Below are 16,406 nucleotides of genomic sequence, written 5' to 3' on the forward strand. Positions count from 1 at the left end.
CTCCAGTCATGATCTCCTCAATGCTGTATCCAGAGAGGGATCCCAGCTCCTACTCACTATTCCCCTGCTTCTGCAGCCCAGGGTTGTGCTCAACCTCTTAGCCAGAGCATCTCCCAGGGAGCTTATGGGCCTTTGACCCCATCAGGTCTCCTGGGTCCTTCTCAGGATCACCAATCTCCAGGATATAGTCCACCACCTTCTAAGTAACTTACTAAGAATGGAACCTCTTTGGAGGCAAGGACCATCTTTTTGTACAGTGCCTGATGCAGTGGGGTCCTGCTCCATGACTGGGGCTCAGAGGCACTTCCACCATAATACAAAGATAATTAATTAATAAATAAGTGATAACTGCCTTGGAAACCAGAAATATCTCCACTTATATTAGATCAATCTAGCCCAGAGTTTTTTTAAATAACTGTGTGACAGAGTTCTTCTCTGCCTCTGTGGGTTCCTTGCTTGCATTTAGCAGTGGGCCGGGGTATTCCTCTTGCTTGCTGTCCACACCTTGCCTGAGCAGGCTTCCTCCCAGCCTCCTTAATGGGGGGAGGGGAAGGAGAGCCTCTTAGTCTCTGGTAGCCCCTCCAGGCGTAGTGGCAACAGGCCAGACACCCAGTTCAGTCTCTCCCCTCTGGTGGGGTCTCTTCTCTCAGATTTCCAGGGGCCAAAAGCTCTGTTCACTCTGTTGGGCAGGATTTCCCCTGCCCTTCACCCCTGTGCCTCAGGTGTTTCCCTCCTGGTGCTTGTCAGCGTCTGCACCACCCAGCTCTCCAGTAGCTCACCTTCCTCCAGAGCTCCTATTGCACGCCCCTGTCTAGCTTGAGGGGAGGGTCTTAATAGGTTCTGGCAGGCCCTTGATTGGCCCCAGGTGTCCTAATTAACCTGGAATAACCCCTGTTCAATTACCAAGGGAAAAGGGACCTGCTTATCCTGGGGCTGCTTTCCAAAACTCTCCTGTAGCCGTCTGGCCTGACCCCCGTCACACAACCTAATTTCTATTCAAATTAAATTGTTCCCCTGAATAGAATCTGTTCCATTTTCCCTTTGGAAAAAAGATAGCTCAGGCTCTCAGCAGACCCAGGCAGTATCGCTGGGTCAGTCACGCTCAGAGCAGCTCCCTTCCTCTCCCAGCAACAGGCTCAGGTTCTCTGCAGACCCAAGCAGAGTCAGTTATACTTCCAGTGGCTCCCGCCTCTCAGAGCGATGGGCTCCGGCTGGATGCAAACAGTAAGCTCTTATGTACTTTATTGTGCTCCCAAGGCTGGCTATAAGCGTGACCCACTCCCCTTCCCTTAGGCCTTGGGTATGTGTGCACGCCGAGCGCATTTCTGTACATCCATGCAATCGTCCTTTTCTTTTTGCAAATACAGACTAACACGGCTGCTACTCTGAAACCTGTCATTATGCAAGCCACTGAATTTAGCCGTATGGAGTGGAAATCTATCAACTTCATGAAAAAACTCATACAGATACAGACAGACATCATCTTCCTTTCCAAATGCAAACAGATGGACATCATATCAAAAGGACTGAAGGTAAAAAATCCATTACAATCTACATACCACACAGACTATGCTGACAGCTTGTGCCACACGCTCTCAAAGAAACTGCGGAACCACCTGATCAACATCCTCTACAGCAAACAGGGAAAGATTAAGAATGAGTTCTCAAAATTGGATACTCTCATAAAAAAACCAACCTTCCACACAAACTTCCTCGTGGCTGGACTTTACAAAAACTAGACAAGCCATTTACAACACACATTTTGCTTCTCTACAAAAGAAAAAAGACACTAAACTATCTAAACTACTACATGCCACAAGGGGCCACAACAGTGGTTCCCGTAACCCACCCAGCAATATTGTTAATCTATCCAACTATACTCTTAGCCCAGCAGAAGAATCTGTCCTATCTCGGGGCCTCTCCTTTTGCCCTTCCACCCCCACGAACATGACACAGTTCTGTGGTGACCTAGAATCCTATTTTCGACATCTCCAACTCAAGGAATATTTCCAACACAACTCTGAACAACATACTAACCCACAGAGACCTTCCTACCAAGACTACAAAAAGAAGGATTCTGGGTGGACTCCTCCTGAAGGTCGAAACAACAGACTGGACTTCTACACAGAGTGCTTCCACCAACGAGCACGGGCTGAAATTGTGGAAAAGCAGCATCACTTGCCCCATAACCTCAGTCATGCAGAACACAGTGCCATCCACAGCCTCAGAAACAACTCTGACATCATAATCAAAAAGGCTGACAAAGGAGGTGCTGTCGTCATCGTGAATAGGTCAGAAGATGAACAAGAGGCTGCTAGACAGCTCTCCAACACCACTTTCTACAAGCCATTACCCTCTGATCCCACTGTGGGTTACCAAAAGAAACTACAGCATTTGCTTAAGAAACTCCCTGAAAAAGCACAAGAACAAATCTGCACAGACACACCCCTGGAACCCCGACCTGGAGTATTCTATCTGCTACCCAAGATCCATAAACCTGGAAATCCTGGACGCCCCATCATCTCAGGCATTGGCACCCTGACAGTAGGATTGTCTGGCTATATAGACTCCCTCCTCAGGCCCTACGTTACCAGCACTCCCAGCTATCTTCAAGACACCACTGACTTCCTGAGAAACTACAATCCACCGGTGATCTTCCTGAAAACACCATCCTGGCCACTATGGATGTAGAAGCCTCTACACCAACATTCCACACAAAGATGGACTACAAGCCGTCAGGAACAGTATCCCCGATAATGTCACGGCTAACCTGGTGGCTGAACTTTGTGACTTTGTCCTCACCCATAACTATTTCACATTTGGGGACAATGTATACCTTCAAATCAGCAGCACTGCTTTGGGTACCCACATGGCCCCACAGTAAGCCAACATTTTTATGGCTGACTTAGAACAACACTTCCTCAGCTCTCGTCCCCTAGTGCCCCTACTCTACTTGCGCTACATTGATGACATCATCATCATCTGGACCCATGGAAAAGAAGCCCTTGAGGAATTCCACCATGATTTCAGGAATTTCCATCCCACCATCAACCACAGCCTGGACCAGTCCACACAAGAGATCCACTTCCTGGACACTATGGTGCTAATAAGCGATGGTCACATAAACACCACCCTATACCAGAAACCTATTGACCGCTATGCCTACCTGCATGCCTCCTCCTTTCATCCAGACCATACCACATGATCCATTGTCTATAGCCAAGCTCTACGATACAACCGCATTTGCTCCAACCCCTCAGACAGAGACAAACACCTACAAGATCTCTATCAAGCAATCTTACAACTACAATACCCACCTGCTGAAATGAAGAAACAGATTGACAGAGCCAGAAGAGTACCCAGAAGTCACCTACTACAGGACAGGCCCAACAAAGAAAATAACAGAACGCCACTAGCCATCACCTTCAGCCCCCAACTAAAACCTCTCCAACGCATCATCAAGGATCTACAACCTATCCTGAAGGACGACCCATCACTCTCACAGATCTTGGGAGACAGGCCAGTCCTTGCTTATAGACAGCCCCCCAATCTGAAGCAAATACTCACCAGCAACCACACACCACACAACAGAACCACTAACCCAGGAACCTATCCTTGCAACAAAGCCCGTTGCCAACTCTGTCCACATATCTATTCAGGGGATACCATCATAGGGCCTAATCACATCAGCCACACAATCAGAGGCTCGTTCACCTGCGCATCTACCAATGTGATATATGCCATCATGTGCCAGCAATGCCCCTCTGCCATGTATATTGGTCAAACTGGACAGTCTCTACGTAAAAGAATGAATGGACACAAATCAGACGTCAAGAATTATAACATTCAAAAACCAGTCGGAGAACACTTCAATCTCTCTGGTCATTCGATTACAGACCTAAAAGTGGCAATACTTAAAAAAAAAACTTCAAAAACAGACTCCAAGGAGAGACTGCTGAATTCGAATTAATTTGCAAACTGGATACAATTAACTTAGGCTTGAATAGAGACTGGGAGTGGATGGGTCATTACACAAAGTAAAACTATTTCCCCATGTTTATCCCCACCCCCATCTCCCACTGTTCCTCAGACTTTCTTGTCAATTGCTGGAAATGGCCCACCTTGATTATCACTACAAAAGGTTCCCCCCCAACCCCACCCCACCCCCCGCTCTCCTGCTGGTAATAGCTCACCTTAAGCGATCACTCTGGTTACAGTGTTTATGGTAACACCTATTGTTTCATGTTCTCTATGTATATAAATCTCCCCACTGTATTTTCCACCAAATGCATCCGATGAAGTGAGCTGTAGCTCACGAAAGCTTATGCTCAAATAAATTTGTTAGTCTCTAAGGTGCCACAAGTCCTCCTTTTCTTTTTACCTAGCTTAAGTTGATTAGAACCAGGTTTAAGTGAAACCAGGCTAGACCATCGTCAAGGAGAAAATCCACACACCCAAGGTTTCCACAACTAAGATCTGATTCTGGGACACCATAAAGGGGCCCAGTTTTCTGAGCAGTTGAATGTCCATCCTCAGAAATCCAGGCTGCTTTAAGTAACTAGGCGCTGCCCAGACACACAGTGACAGACCCTGCCCCAGCTGAGATCAAGGCCCCATCATGCCAGAACTGCAGGCAGGCAGTAAAGGATTGTGAGTGATTTGCCTTTAGGCAGCGAAGGATCATGGGCCGCAAAGTTTTGTGGATGGTTTGCAGGTGGGCAGCTTTGGTTCTGGCACAAGGAAATGCCAGTTTTTTGCCATTAAGACACCAACCTAGGACCCTGGTTCAAATCCTGACTCCCACCTCAGGCTGGGGGGGCAAGTTACATCTTAGTTAGAGTCTCATCGTGCCTCTGTTTCCCTATGTCTAAAACAAGCATGTGGGGTGGGGGGGGCATTGTAATGATAAAGTCCACTAATGTTTGTGAGGTGCTGGGATTCTTTGGGGTGTGAGGATGGGAGGGGAGGGGAGGGCTATGGGACAGAGACGTCCGTAGACCAATGTGTGACACCCATGACCAAAACAGCATATGTATAGACATGCTTAAACCGCTCCCTTTTTTTTTTTGCTAGATCCTACCCGTCTTCAGATATTTCCCTGCCCTCCCCCCCATCACCTGGGCACCTTGCAATCTCTAATGCATTTATCAGTCCTCACCACCTGTGGGAGGCAGGCTATTATTCTGGGAGGCAGCTGGGGAAACTGAGGTATGGAGCAACTCAGTGACCTTCTCAAGGAGTCAGGGGCAGAGGAGGGCATTAATCACAGCCCTGCAGCCACCCCAGGTGAGGGCCCTAATGCTCGGCCTGCCAGCTGCCGGTTCCACACAGCCACTGCTGTGCGAGCTGGGCCGGCCTGAGGGAACATGGCACCCTAGGCAAACTTGTTTTTTGGCTCCCTTTCTTTGCATTTGAGACCAGCAGCATGGGGCACAGGGCGTGAGGAGCAGCTCCTGGCCCCAAAGCCCAGCTAAGCTGTCCAGGGAGGAGTTTCTGAGCCTGGGGGCTCTCCCAGACATACCGCTCCACCCCATGACCACCTAGCAGGGGGGAGAGCCCCTCTGCCTGCACCTCCCTGTCAGACTGGTGGCTCCACCGGTCTGGCTGGCCAGGGGATCCAGCCCCCCAGCTTGCCCGCACTCCACCCAGGCCCTCCAGCTTGTGGCACTCTGTCGGCGCCCACCCCACCAGCCATGGCACCCTGGGCGGTGGCCCACATCTCCCACCCGTAAGGCCAGCCCTGTGTCCAAGCCTCGTGGTGCCCACTCTAGTGGCCTCTGAGTCACGGATCGGGGATCCCAGGAAGGCCATGGCAAGCGAGGGCAGTTTCCGTGCTGCCTCTGGGGCAGGGCACCCACCGGTAGGGCGTATTCCCCACCAAACAAGCTTCAGCTCTTCCTGGCCAGGCGCCAAGGGAAGGCGGGGCCGGCGGGGATTTAAGGGTGATGAATTTCCCTGCTAATAAACCATCGGCTCCCCGCCAAGCTCTGCCACCCAGCCTCGAGCAGCCAGGAGGCCAGGCCACCGAGCCGCCTGCCCACCCGAGACATGGCCCTTCTGGCCACGGCGATGCTGCTGCTGGCTTCAGGTGAAAGGAGGCTGGGGGGTGAGTGTTTGTCTGTGTGCGTGCGGGGCGCGGCTGTGAATTTGTGAGTGTGGGTGTGAGTGTGGGTGGCTGGGCGAGCGTCCGTGTGCATGAGGGTGTGTGTGTGCATCTGTATATGGCACAGGCAAGTGTGTATGTGTCTGTGTATGAGTGTGTGTGTCAGCGTGTGCAGGGATGTGTGTGTGTCTCTGTGTGTGCACATGTGTGTATAAATGAGTAAAGTAATTGTGTATGTTTGTGCATGAGTGGTTCTGTGTCTGTGTGTGTAGCCACAGGGCTGTGTGTACATGTTAAAAGTGTACACATGAGTGTGGGGGGCATGTGCACATGCATGTGTGTGTTACTGGGTGTGTGCATATGTTTTACTGTATATGTGTGTGCATTTGCTACTGTGTGCGCGTGTGTTACAGTATGTATGTGTAACTCTGTGTGTGTGTTACTGTGTATGTGCATGCGAGTGTTTGTGCATTACTGTGTATGTGTGTTATTGTTTGTGTGTTATTCTATATGCATGTGTGTGTTACCATGTGTGTTCCTGTGTGTGTGCATGCGTTTGTCCATTACTGTATATGTGTGCGTGGCTGTGTGTGTGCATGTGTGTGTCACTGTATATCTGTGTGCGTTACTGTGTGTATCTGTGTGTGTTACTGTATGTGCGTGTGTGTTACCATGTGTGTGTTACTGCGTGTGCATGCATGCGTATGTGTATGCCAGGGTGTCTGTCTGTCTGTGAGACGTGGCAGGAGGCCCCGCCATCGCTGAGCACCCAGTGGGTGTCCCTGGGCAGTAGCAGAGAGGAGCTAGGAGGGACAGCTTGGGGGCTGGCTCTGGGGGAAACATGGGGGAGTCAGACATGAGGGGATGGCTGGGCAAGGACCATTAATGGCTCAGGAAGAATGTTTGTGCACCCCCAACGTACTCCCCTGCCCCACCCCACCCCCTGTGCTCCCCACCCCGTGTACTCCCCTGCCCCACCCACCCCTGAGCTCCCCACCCCACGTAATCCCCCACACCACACCAGCCCACATACTCCCCCACCCCATCCCCTGTGATCCCCACCCCACATACTCTCCCACCCCACCCCCTGTGCTCCCCATCCTACGTATTCCCCCACCCCACCCCCTGTGCTCCCCACCCCACATACTCCCCCACCCCAACCCCTGTGATCCTCACCCCATGTACTCCCCCATCCCACATACTCCCTCACCCCAACCCCCTGAGCTCCCCACCCCACATACTCTACGCCACCTCCTGTGCTCCCCACATCCCCTGCCCTCAAGCCTATGCTGCCATGAGCAGGAGCCTCCACCAACCATTTAAAATGGTCCGCACATGTCTGTACATCTTCAAACAAGGGGTGAATGTCCCCCAATCCCTGAATCTCTGCACTCCCCCATACATCCCCCGTAATCCCAGCTCCCCCCATCCCTCCGCCCTCTCCCCTTGCAGCATTCCAGGTCCTGGCCCAGCCCCAGGGATCCCTGGCTGGCTCAGCAGTGGCTCCTAGGAGAAGGGGCGGACAGGGGGGTCTCCACACGCTGCCCCCGCCCCGAGCACCAACTCCATAGCTCCCATTGGCCTGGAACGGGGAACCGCGGTCAATGGGAGCTGCGGGGGCAGTGCCTGCAGGCAGAACCAGTGTGCAAAGCCACCTGGCCGCCCCGAGCCTAGGAGATGCTGCCAGATATGCTGCCGCTTCCAGGAGCCACCCATGGTTAAGCACCGTCAGGCCAGAGTCTCCACCCTGAGCCCCCTCCCACACCCCAATTCCCTGCCCCAGGCTCAGCCTGGAGCCCCCTTCTACACCCCAACCCCTTGCCCCAGGATCACCCCGGAGCCCCCTCCCATGCTCCGAACACCTCAGCCCCACTCCCCAACCTGAGCCCGCACCCCCTACCATACCCCAATGCCCTACCCCAGCCTGGTGAAAGTGAGTGAGGATGGGGGAGAGCGAGTGACGGAAGGAGGGGGGCTAGACTGAGTGGGGGCAGGGCCTTGGAGAAAGGACGGGGCAGGTGCAAGGCTTTGGGGAAGAGGCTGGACAGGGTCAGGGCAAGGGTGTTTGGGTCGGTGCAATTAGACAGTTGGCAACCCTAGCTCGGACATGGACATTTCCCCCCCCCCACACACACTTTAGTGGCTGCTGAGGACGAGCGGATCATCGGGGGAAATTCCTGTGACCGGCACCAGCAAGGCTACCAGGTGGCCCTGATGGGCTCCGCCAACACCGTGCGCTGTGGGGGGGTGTTGATTGACCCCAGCTGGGTGCTGACAGCTGCCCACTGCGACACTGCGCGGTAAGTAGCCCAGGGCTGGGAGGAGGGATGTGGGGGGGGCCCGTCAGTTAGAGCTCGAGCTGGGTGCTCAGGACACCCAGCTTCCATTCCCTGCTCAACACCGACTTCCCTTGGGCAGCTCACTTAGCCAGCCTGTGCCTCAGTTTCCCCCATCTGGACAATGGGGATAACAGCCCTGACCTGCTTCACAGGAGGGCTGATGAGGGGAAAGAGGCCTAGAAGCTATGGCAATGAGAGCTGTATAAGGACCCTAGCTAGCTGTGCTGGATGTGGGAGGTGTAAGATTTTTGCCATACGTGTAGTAAGAAAGGTGAGAAGATTTGCACTCCCCTTGATAAGGATAGGAGAGGTCCTAGTGACCTTTTACAACATGCATATGTTTAAGGCATTGCCATGTACTTTGTGGCATCTAACCAAGTTTTTCAGTGTGCCCTTGTTGCCAAGAAGGCTAATTGGGCTGTATAAGTAGGGGCATTGCCAGCAGATTGAGGGACGTGATCATTCCCCTCTATTGAGCATTGGTGAGGCCACATCTGGAGTACTGTGTCCAGTTTTGGGCCCCACACTACAAGAATCATGTGAAAAAATTGGAAAGAGTCCAGTGAGCACATGACTTATGAGGAGAGGCTGAGGGAACTGGGATTGTTTAGTCTGCGGAAGAGAAGAATGAGGGGGGATTTGATAGCTGCTTTCAACTACCTGAAAGGGGGTTCCAAGGAGGATGGATCTAGACTGTTCTCAGTGGTGGCAGATGTCAGAACAAGGAGCAATGGTCTCAAGTTGCAGTGGGGGAGGTTTATGTTGGATATTAGGAAAAACCTTTTCACTCGGAGGGTGGTGAAGCACTGGAAGCGTTACCTAGGGAGGTGGTGGAATCTCCTTCCTTTGAGGTTTTTAAGGTCAGGCTTGACAAAACTCTGGCTGGGATGATTTAGTTGGGGATTGGTCCTGCTTTGAGCAGGGGGCTGGACTAGATACCTCCTAAGGTCCCTTCCAACCCTGATATTCAATGATTCTATGATCCTTCTTCCGCTCTCTGTTGGGGCCTTGGTTTTGTAGAGTATAAGAGCTTCCAGGCAGGGACTGTCTCTGGCTGTGTCTGGGCAGCGCCCAGCACAATGGGGCCCTGATCCCACCTGGGGCAGGGACTGTCCCTGACTGTGTGTCTGTGCAATGCCCAGCACAATGGGGCCCTGATCTGTATAGGGTACTTGGAAAAGTGGACTAGATCCTCAGATGGCATAAAATGGCTCTCGTGGAGTTACAACCAATTGACACCAGCTGGGATCAGGCCCAACGTTGCTATTTTATCACAAGTCCCCCAGTAGTTAGTGGCGATTTTCTCCAAGTCCCAGCCCCTGGAGTCTAGTGACTATGAGAGTATCTCAGCTTCCATTATAATAAGAAAAGTAAGTTTCCACTTTCCTAGTTGGGGAGAAAAGCTGAAAAATTTGAGAAATCTAAAGAGTCTGAAACCAGATGGTAAATTTAAACGAATAATAACAATCTGCGCTCCTTGCTGTATTTGATCTGTAGTTTTAAAAAATTACAAGTAATTTCCTGATTTTTTAAGCCAATATTCTGATTTTGGGGGGCTGGACTCATGACTTTGGGATGTGTGGGGTTGGCAGTTCTGGAAGCAGAAGGGAAATTTCTCCCTTGATATCTGTTTTGATGCCTTGAAATACGGCTGAGCAAAGAATCGATTTTTCAGTCCGCTGGCAATGCTGAAAAATCGGGGGGAAATTGTGTGAGGTTGACATTTTTCACAATGTACAGCAAATTGAAAAGTATAACAACACTTTTTTGTTTCGGGCGGGATGGAACGTTTTGTTTGACCTGAAATGAAAGATTTCATTTTGACACTGAGCGTTTTTTAATGTTTTTTCAAAATCAAATGAAGGGAAATTTTGAATCAAAATTTCCAACTGTCGACAAGAAACATTTTGGATTTTTTCATATTTTGGTTTTAAATGAACAATTTGAAAACCGACACGAATTCGTAAAATAGTCAGTGTTGCCGAATTTGGATTTTTCACCAGAAAAAAAGGTCTGGCTGAAAAATATTGCCTAGCTCCAGTCACAATAAATGTCATTTCTAGCATATTACCAACCCTGATTTCCCTAACATTTAAGTCCTTTACTATACCAGCAAAACACTATAATGAAGATCTGGAGTTAGGCTGGGATTTGAAACCCAGCTACTGGGTTTTGATGCCAAGTTCCCATTTATTTGACTGGGAATTGGACATCCCAATGCATTAAATGGCTTTGAAGTTATCAGCCAGCATTCGTAGTTTGCATCATTATGGCTAGAACCAATAGGCCAGAGGTGGGCAAGCTACAGCCCGCAGGCCACATCCGGCCAGCATGACCCTCCTGCCTGGCCCCTGAGCTCCTGGCCCGGGAGGCTCGCCCCCAGCCTCTCCCCTGCTGTTCTCCCTCCCCGGCAGCCTCAGCTCACTGCACCGCCAGTGCAATGCTCTGGGCACGGGAGCTGCAGAGCCGTGGCCTGACCCGGTGCTCTGTGCTGCATGGTGTGTGTCTGGCTCCAGCCGGGCGCTGCGGCTGTAGCGCCGCCAGCCACCGGTGCTCCAGGCAGCACGGTAAGGGGGCAGGGAGTGGGGGGATTGGATAGAGGGCTGGGGAGTTCGGGGTGGTGGTCAGGGGGCAGGGGTGTGGATAGGGGGAGGGGCAGGCAGAGGGCAGGGAACAGAGGGGTTGAATGGGGGCAGAGGTCCCGGGGGGCAGTCAGGGGACAAGGAGAAGGAGTGGTTGGATGGGGCAGGGGTCCTGGGCGGGCTGTCAGGAAGGGGGGGGTGGATGGGGCGATGGGGGGGCAGTCAGGGGCAGGGGTTCCAGGGGCAGTCAGGGGACAAGGAGAAGGGGTGGTTGGATGGGGCAGGGGTCCTGTGTGAGGGCAGTCAGGAATGAGAGGAGGGGTCGGATGGGGCAGCAGGGGGCAGTCAGGGGTGGGGGGGGTCCAGGGGCAGTCAGGGAACAGGGAGCGGGGGGGTGGATGGGGCAGGGGTCCCAGGGGGCCACCAGGGGACAGGGAACAGAGGGGGTTGGATGGGGTAGGAGTCCCGGGAGGGCTGTAAGGGGCGAGAATCGGGGGGGTTGGATAGGGGTCAGGGACTGAGCCACGCCTGGCTGTTTGGAGAAGCACAGCCTCCCCTAACCGGCCCTACATACAATTTTGGAAACCCGATGTGGCTCTCAGGCCAAAAAGTTTGCCCGCCCCTGCAGTAGGCCACGCGGCATCCTCTTCTGGTGGAATGATTTATTGTATATAACAAATCGGGGATGAGAGTTGAATCACATGTCCTATTTTAGTCCTATTTTGACTAGACTTGGGCAATTCTTTTGACTAAAATCTTTTTTTAATTTTGGTGAACAATGCAGATATTTTTCAGCTAAAAATGCAGATTTCATTAATTCATGTTGATTTCACCTAATTGCTTCAGGGGGAAAAATCCTAAAAGATAAAAATTCAGAAAAAAAAATCTAAATATTTCATTCTGACATTTTTGAAATAACACATTTTAATTTTTCAATTCGAAAGGACTTCTTTGTTTAGAAATTTCCTGCTGGATTTTTTTTTAATTAAAAATGTCACGAAAGGATTGAAATGAAATATTTTGTTTCAGGGCAAATGAAACATTGTGTTTGGGATGCATCCGATGAAGTGAGCTGTAGCTCACGAAAGCTTATGCTCAAATAAATTTGTTAGTCTCTAAGGTGCCACAAGCACTCCTTTTCCTTTTTGCGAATACAGACTAACACGACTGCTACTCTGAAACCTGTATTTGGCCTGTGATTAATTTTTTAGCTTTTGATTCTCTGGAAATTTAGAAAAAAATCATTTTCGGTTCAATAATTTTTTTCCCGCTTATTCAGAATTGCCAGTGAACAACAAATCCATTCTTTGCCCAGCTCGTCTAATGATTTTGGGGCCTGACTCGTGATTTTTGAATGCTTCGGGTTGATGACTGGGAGAATTTCTCCTCGTGGAGAAGCTTATGTATACTTGCAGTGTTTGTACTCCGCTCAAGGGGGAAAGACAAATGCAATATGTCAGCATGGGCGGTGGGTGAACCACAGACTCGGGGAGGCTAGCCTCCAGCTCAGTCCACCCCTTCTGCCCAAGGCTCGCCCCCGCTGAAGTCCAGAGCCCCTCCTTCCCCTTCCCCCAGCTCCGGGCCGCTCGAACGCCTCCAGCCCCAGAGTGCCAGGCAGGCAGGCAACATGAGGCCCCCAGCTCCCAAGCGCCAGACAGGTGGACAGCATGCGGTCCCCAGCCCCCAAGCACCAGGCAGGTGGGCAGCACACAGCCCCCAGCCCTGGAGTGCCAGGTGGGCAGCGTGGCCCCCAGGACCCCCAGCCCCGGAGAGCCGAGCACCAGGGCCCCAGCCCCAATGCCCCCAACCCTCCCCCAGCACAGGGCAGGTAGCCACAACACCGGCAACCACAGCACCCTCAGTCCTGCAGCACTGGCAACGCAGCCCCCCAGCCCTGCAGCACCAGGCGCCGGGGCCCTAGTGCACAGGGGCCCACCAGCGTTGCGAAGCACCAGCCACCCCACGTCCCAGCTCCAGGTCGGCTGCCCTAGCCCCAGCCCCAGCCCCAGGGCTCTTCCGGGAAGAGGAGCAGCCTGCCTGGGCTGGGGCCAAGGGGGAAGCAGCAAGCAGGGGCAGGTGTCCTCGGGGCAGAGCATGGGCAGGGCCATGCAGGGCTGTTTGGGGAGGCCCAGCTTTGCCCAGTATATGATACGCGCCACCTATGTATGTCAGAAAAATTATGTGTTGCAAATGATTTGCTCAGCTATAGAAAGGAGTCACGTCAAACAAAATATTACATAGGCAATGTCCCTTTTATGCCTTTCTCTCCATTCTCAGTTCATTTTCAAACCCTCGAGTGTGTGTATCTCCCTTTGCTCCACAGTTCATTTTACAAGGGGCACTGGTTTAATTACAGTTGTGTTTTTAAATCAATTGAGTTAAATGCATACAAACTTCTGTGTAGAGCTGGTTAGAAACAGAGAGTTTGATTCTGCAGCAAATTCAGAAATTTTTCCTGAACTGGATCAAAAAAGGGACATTTCTAAATTTCCCATAGAACAAAAATTCTGAAGAATTTATGTTTGGAACTGTCAGAATGTTTCATTTTGAGAATGTCAAATTGCCTTGTTGAAATAAGGTAATAAATGTTCGATTTCAATAATGTCTACTCATTTCATTTTGATTTTTATAATATAGTATAATATAATCAAAATGCATTGAAATGATAAATTCAAAATCAAACATTTCATAGGATTGTCAAAATGAAACAAGAAAATCACATCAAAAATGTTGGCATCAGAGTTTTGTTGTGAGATTTTTTGACCACAGAGATTTTCCTTGGAAAAGTTTCCTTCATAGAACACACATGTTAATCCAGCCTATGCCAGGTCCCACATCTATGAACAAAGAATCTGGGTCACAATTCCAAGCCAGGGGGCTGTACCCTGGAAAGTAGTGACCCTGGAAAGGACCCAGGAGTCCTGGTGAACCAACCACCTATGAGCTCCCCGGTAATGCTGTGGCTGACAGTGAGCAGACGTGTCAATTATGATGAAATTTGGTTCTTTGGGAAGAAGCATTCTGATAGGTTCAAAACTGATGTTTTATAATGGTTTACCCAGCCTCCCTTACATACCTTAGCTCAGTGGTTTGCGCACTCTTCTGCAGTGTGGGAAACCCATACTCAGATCCCTTCTCCCCATCCAGCAAAGGGGAATTGAACACAGGTGGTCCACATCCAAGGTGAGTGCCCTAACCCATGGGCTAAAGTTTATATCACCTCCACTGGCCATTTGGGAATGACACCTAAGTCTCCCCTAAAAAAAGTTTGGGCCAAATCTATTCATTGAATTTGTGTTCAATTCACAAGTAATTTAAGAGCAACCAAGCCTCCATTTTTCAGCAAATAAATTATTCACCGTCCAAAAATATTTCTCCAGAAAATTTTGTCTTTGTGATTCTTCTTTTGTTCTAGGAAAAGTTAGCATTGTGCCTTTGGTGAATTAGGCCTGTCCTGTGTGTATCCCACAACCGGGAGTTCTTTTGCATTGGCAAATCACCAAATTAAAGTGAACTTTTGGAGGAATTAATTCGTAGATTCCAAGACCAGAAGGGATCATCTGGTCTCCCTCCTATGTCACACAGACCAGAGAACTGCCCAAAATAATTCCTGGAAACACATCCACTCTTGATTTAAAAGTTAGCAGTGATGGAGAATCCACTATGATCCATGGTAAATTGTCCCAGTGGTTAATTACCTTCACCAGTAAAAATGTATGCCTTATTAAGCAAGTTTCAGGAGAGCTGCATTAGAAATTTGCACCAGTTAAACTATTTTTGGGGTTATTTAATTCAACCAGTGCAACTTCAGGCTGGGCTTTGCACTATGAGTAGACTTGGGATAATTCAATTTTTATTTTTTTTATCATTTTGACAGATAATATTGATATTTATTTTTAATCAATTTTATTTTATTTTAAAATTCGTATAGATTTAAATTTACAACATTTCACAAAATTGTGGGTTTTAAGCATTGTTTTCTATTTAAATTTTCACAATTCTGGGGGGATCAGACAGTAGGGGCTTAAGACAATAATTATTTAACGACACTAGACACTGAAATTCAAAAAATTAAAACACAAATTGTCAACATCCCATGTCAAAACATACAGAGTAAATATCCTGAAATCAAACTCTAATTAGTTCTTCAACAGCATCTTTTTTCACTTTGCCCCTCTGTACATTTCGATTATTGTCAGTGAAATGCTTTTTCATCGGTTTGTTTGTGTGCGGTGAAATCGACGTTTACTGACATTTAGCAATAAAAATCAAATCCTTCCAAGTCTTATAATGAGTGACAAATTAAATGGATTGGAGTGGGGGAGGCTATGTATAGTACCACTGGTAACAATATATAGTGCTTACAGTTGGGCAGGTGCTGGAAATCAGGATTCCTGGGTTCTATCCCCAGCTCTGGGAGGAGAGTGGGGCCTAGTGGTTAGCGGGCTGGAAGCCAGGTCTCCTGCCTTCTATCCCTGGCTCTAGAAGGGGAGCTCGGTCTAGTGGTTAGAACTGGGGGGGACTGGGAGTCAGGATCCAGGGTTCTATTCAGAGGAGAGTGGGGGCTGGGACACTGAGCTTAGGGGAAGGCGGCTGCTGTTCTCCCCAACAAAAGCTGAGGTTACCTTGTCCTGGCATGACTGAAGGCACCAGGAATGTAGCAATCCCAGCACCTACCACAAGACTGGGCAGCTATCCAAAGGGTGAGTCTATAATCTTATAGACAGCACTTAGCCAGACTGGAGTTTCGTGAATGGAGTAGAAGGGTGGCCCGATGGTTAGGCCCCTGGCCTAGACTTGGGGAGAGCTGCGTTCGAGGCCTTGCTCTGCTACAGACTTCCTAGGTGACTTTGAGCAAGTCATTTAGCTTCCGTATGCTTCGGTTTCCCTATCTGTGCAACAGGGAGAATAAAGAGGCAGGATTTCCAAATGGTGCCCAGGAATTTATACCCATCGAAACAGGCAATACAAAACCCCGAGTCGCCAAGCCCAGCTCAGGTGATTTGGTCTGCGGGGCTAAGAACTGCAGTGTGGGTGTTTGGATCCGGGTTCTGAGACCCTCCCTTTCTTGGGGTCTCGGAGCCTGGGCTCCAGCCCAAGCTCACACCTCTACACTGCAATTTTGTAGCCCCATGGCTCCAGGTCACAGCGTAGATGCACCATAACTACCTTAGCCCAGCCCAGCCTTTGCCTTTCCCTCCGAAATCAGTCCCTTTGCTTTCTAGATCGTTTCCCGGCCTCTTAGTTGGAACACCCTGCGTCTCTCGGCCTCAGTGCCTCGCTGGGCAGCAGTTAATCACTGAAATACATGGAGGGAGCTGGGGCTCAGCACCTCATCCCGAATGTGCTGCCCAGAGCAGAACACAGGCGTGCAGCATCTCG

General features: G+C 50.1%; 1 protein-coding gene and 1 non-coding gene across 2 annotated transcripts in view; both read left to right on the top strand.

The window, feature by feature from the left end:
* LOC119847701 (trypsin-3-like) overlaps positions 1–16,406 on the top strand; it is a 41,593-nt gene that overhangs the window by 13,644 nt on the left and 11,543 nt on the right. The window contains exons 3-4 of the mRNA XM_043502304.1: positions 5,986–6,106; positions 8,244–8,403. Of these exons, the coding sequence (XP_043358239.1) occupies positions 5,986–6,106; positions 8,244–8,403 (281 nt within the window). The remainder of the gene's footprint in view (positions 1–5,985; positions 6,107–8,243; positions 8,404–16,406) is intronic.
* On the top strand, positions 8,700–8,828 carry LOC119848159. The gene has a single exon (XR_005290192.1). It is a non-coding gene; the product is annotated as a U6atac minor spliceosomal RNA (small nuclear RNA).

This window comes from Dermochelys coriacea, chromosome 24 (assembly GCF_009764565.3).
Source record: "Dermochelys coriacea isolate rDerCor1 chromosome 24, rDerCor1.pri.v4, whole genome shotgun sequence".
NCBI classification, from domain to species: Eukaryota; Metazoa; Chordata; order Testudines; family Dermochelyidae; genus Dermochelys; species Dermochelys coriacea.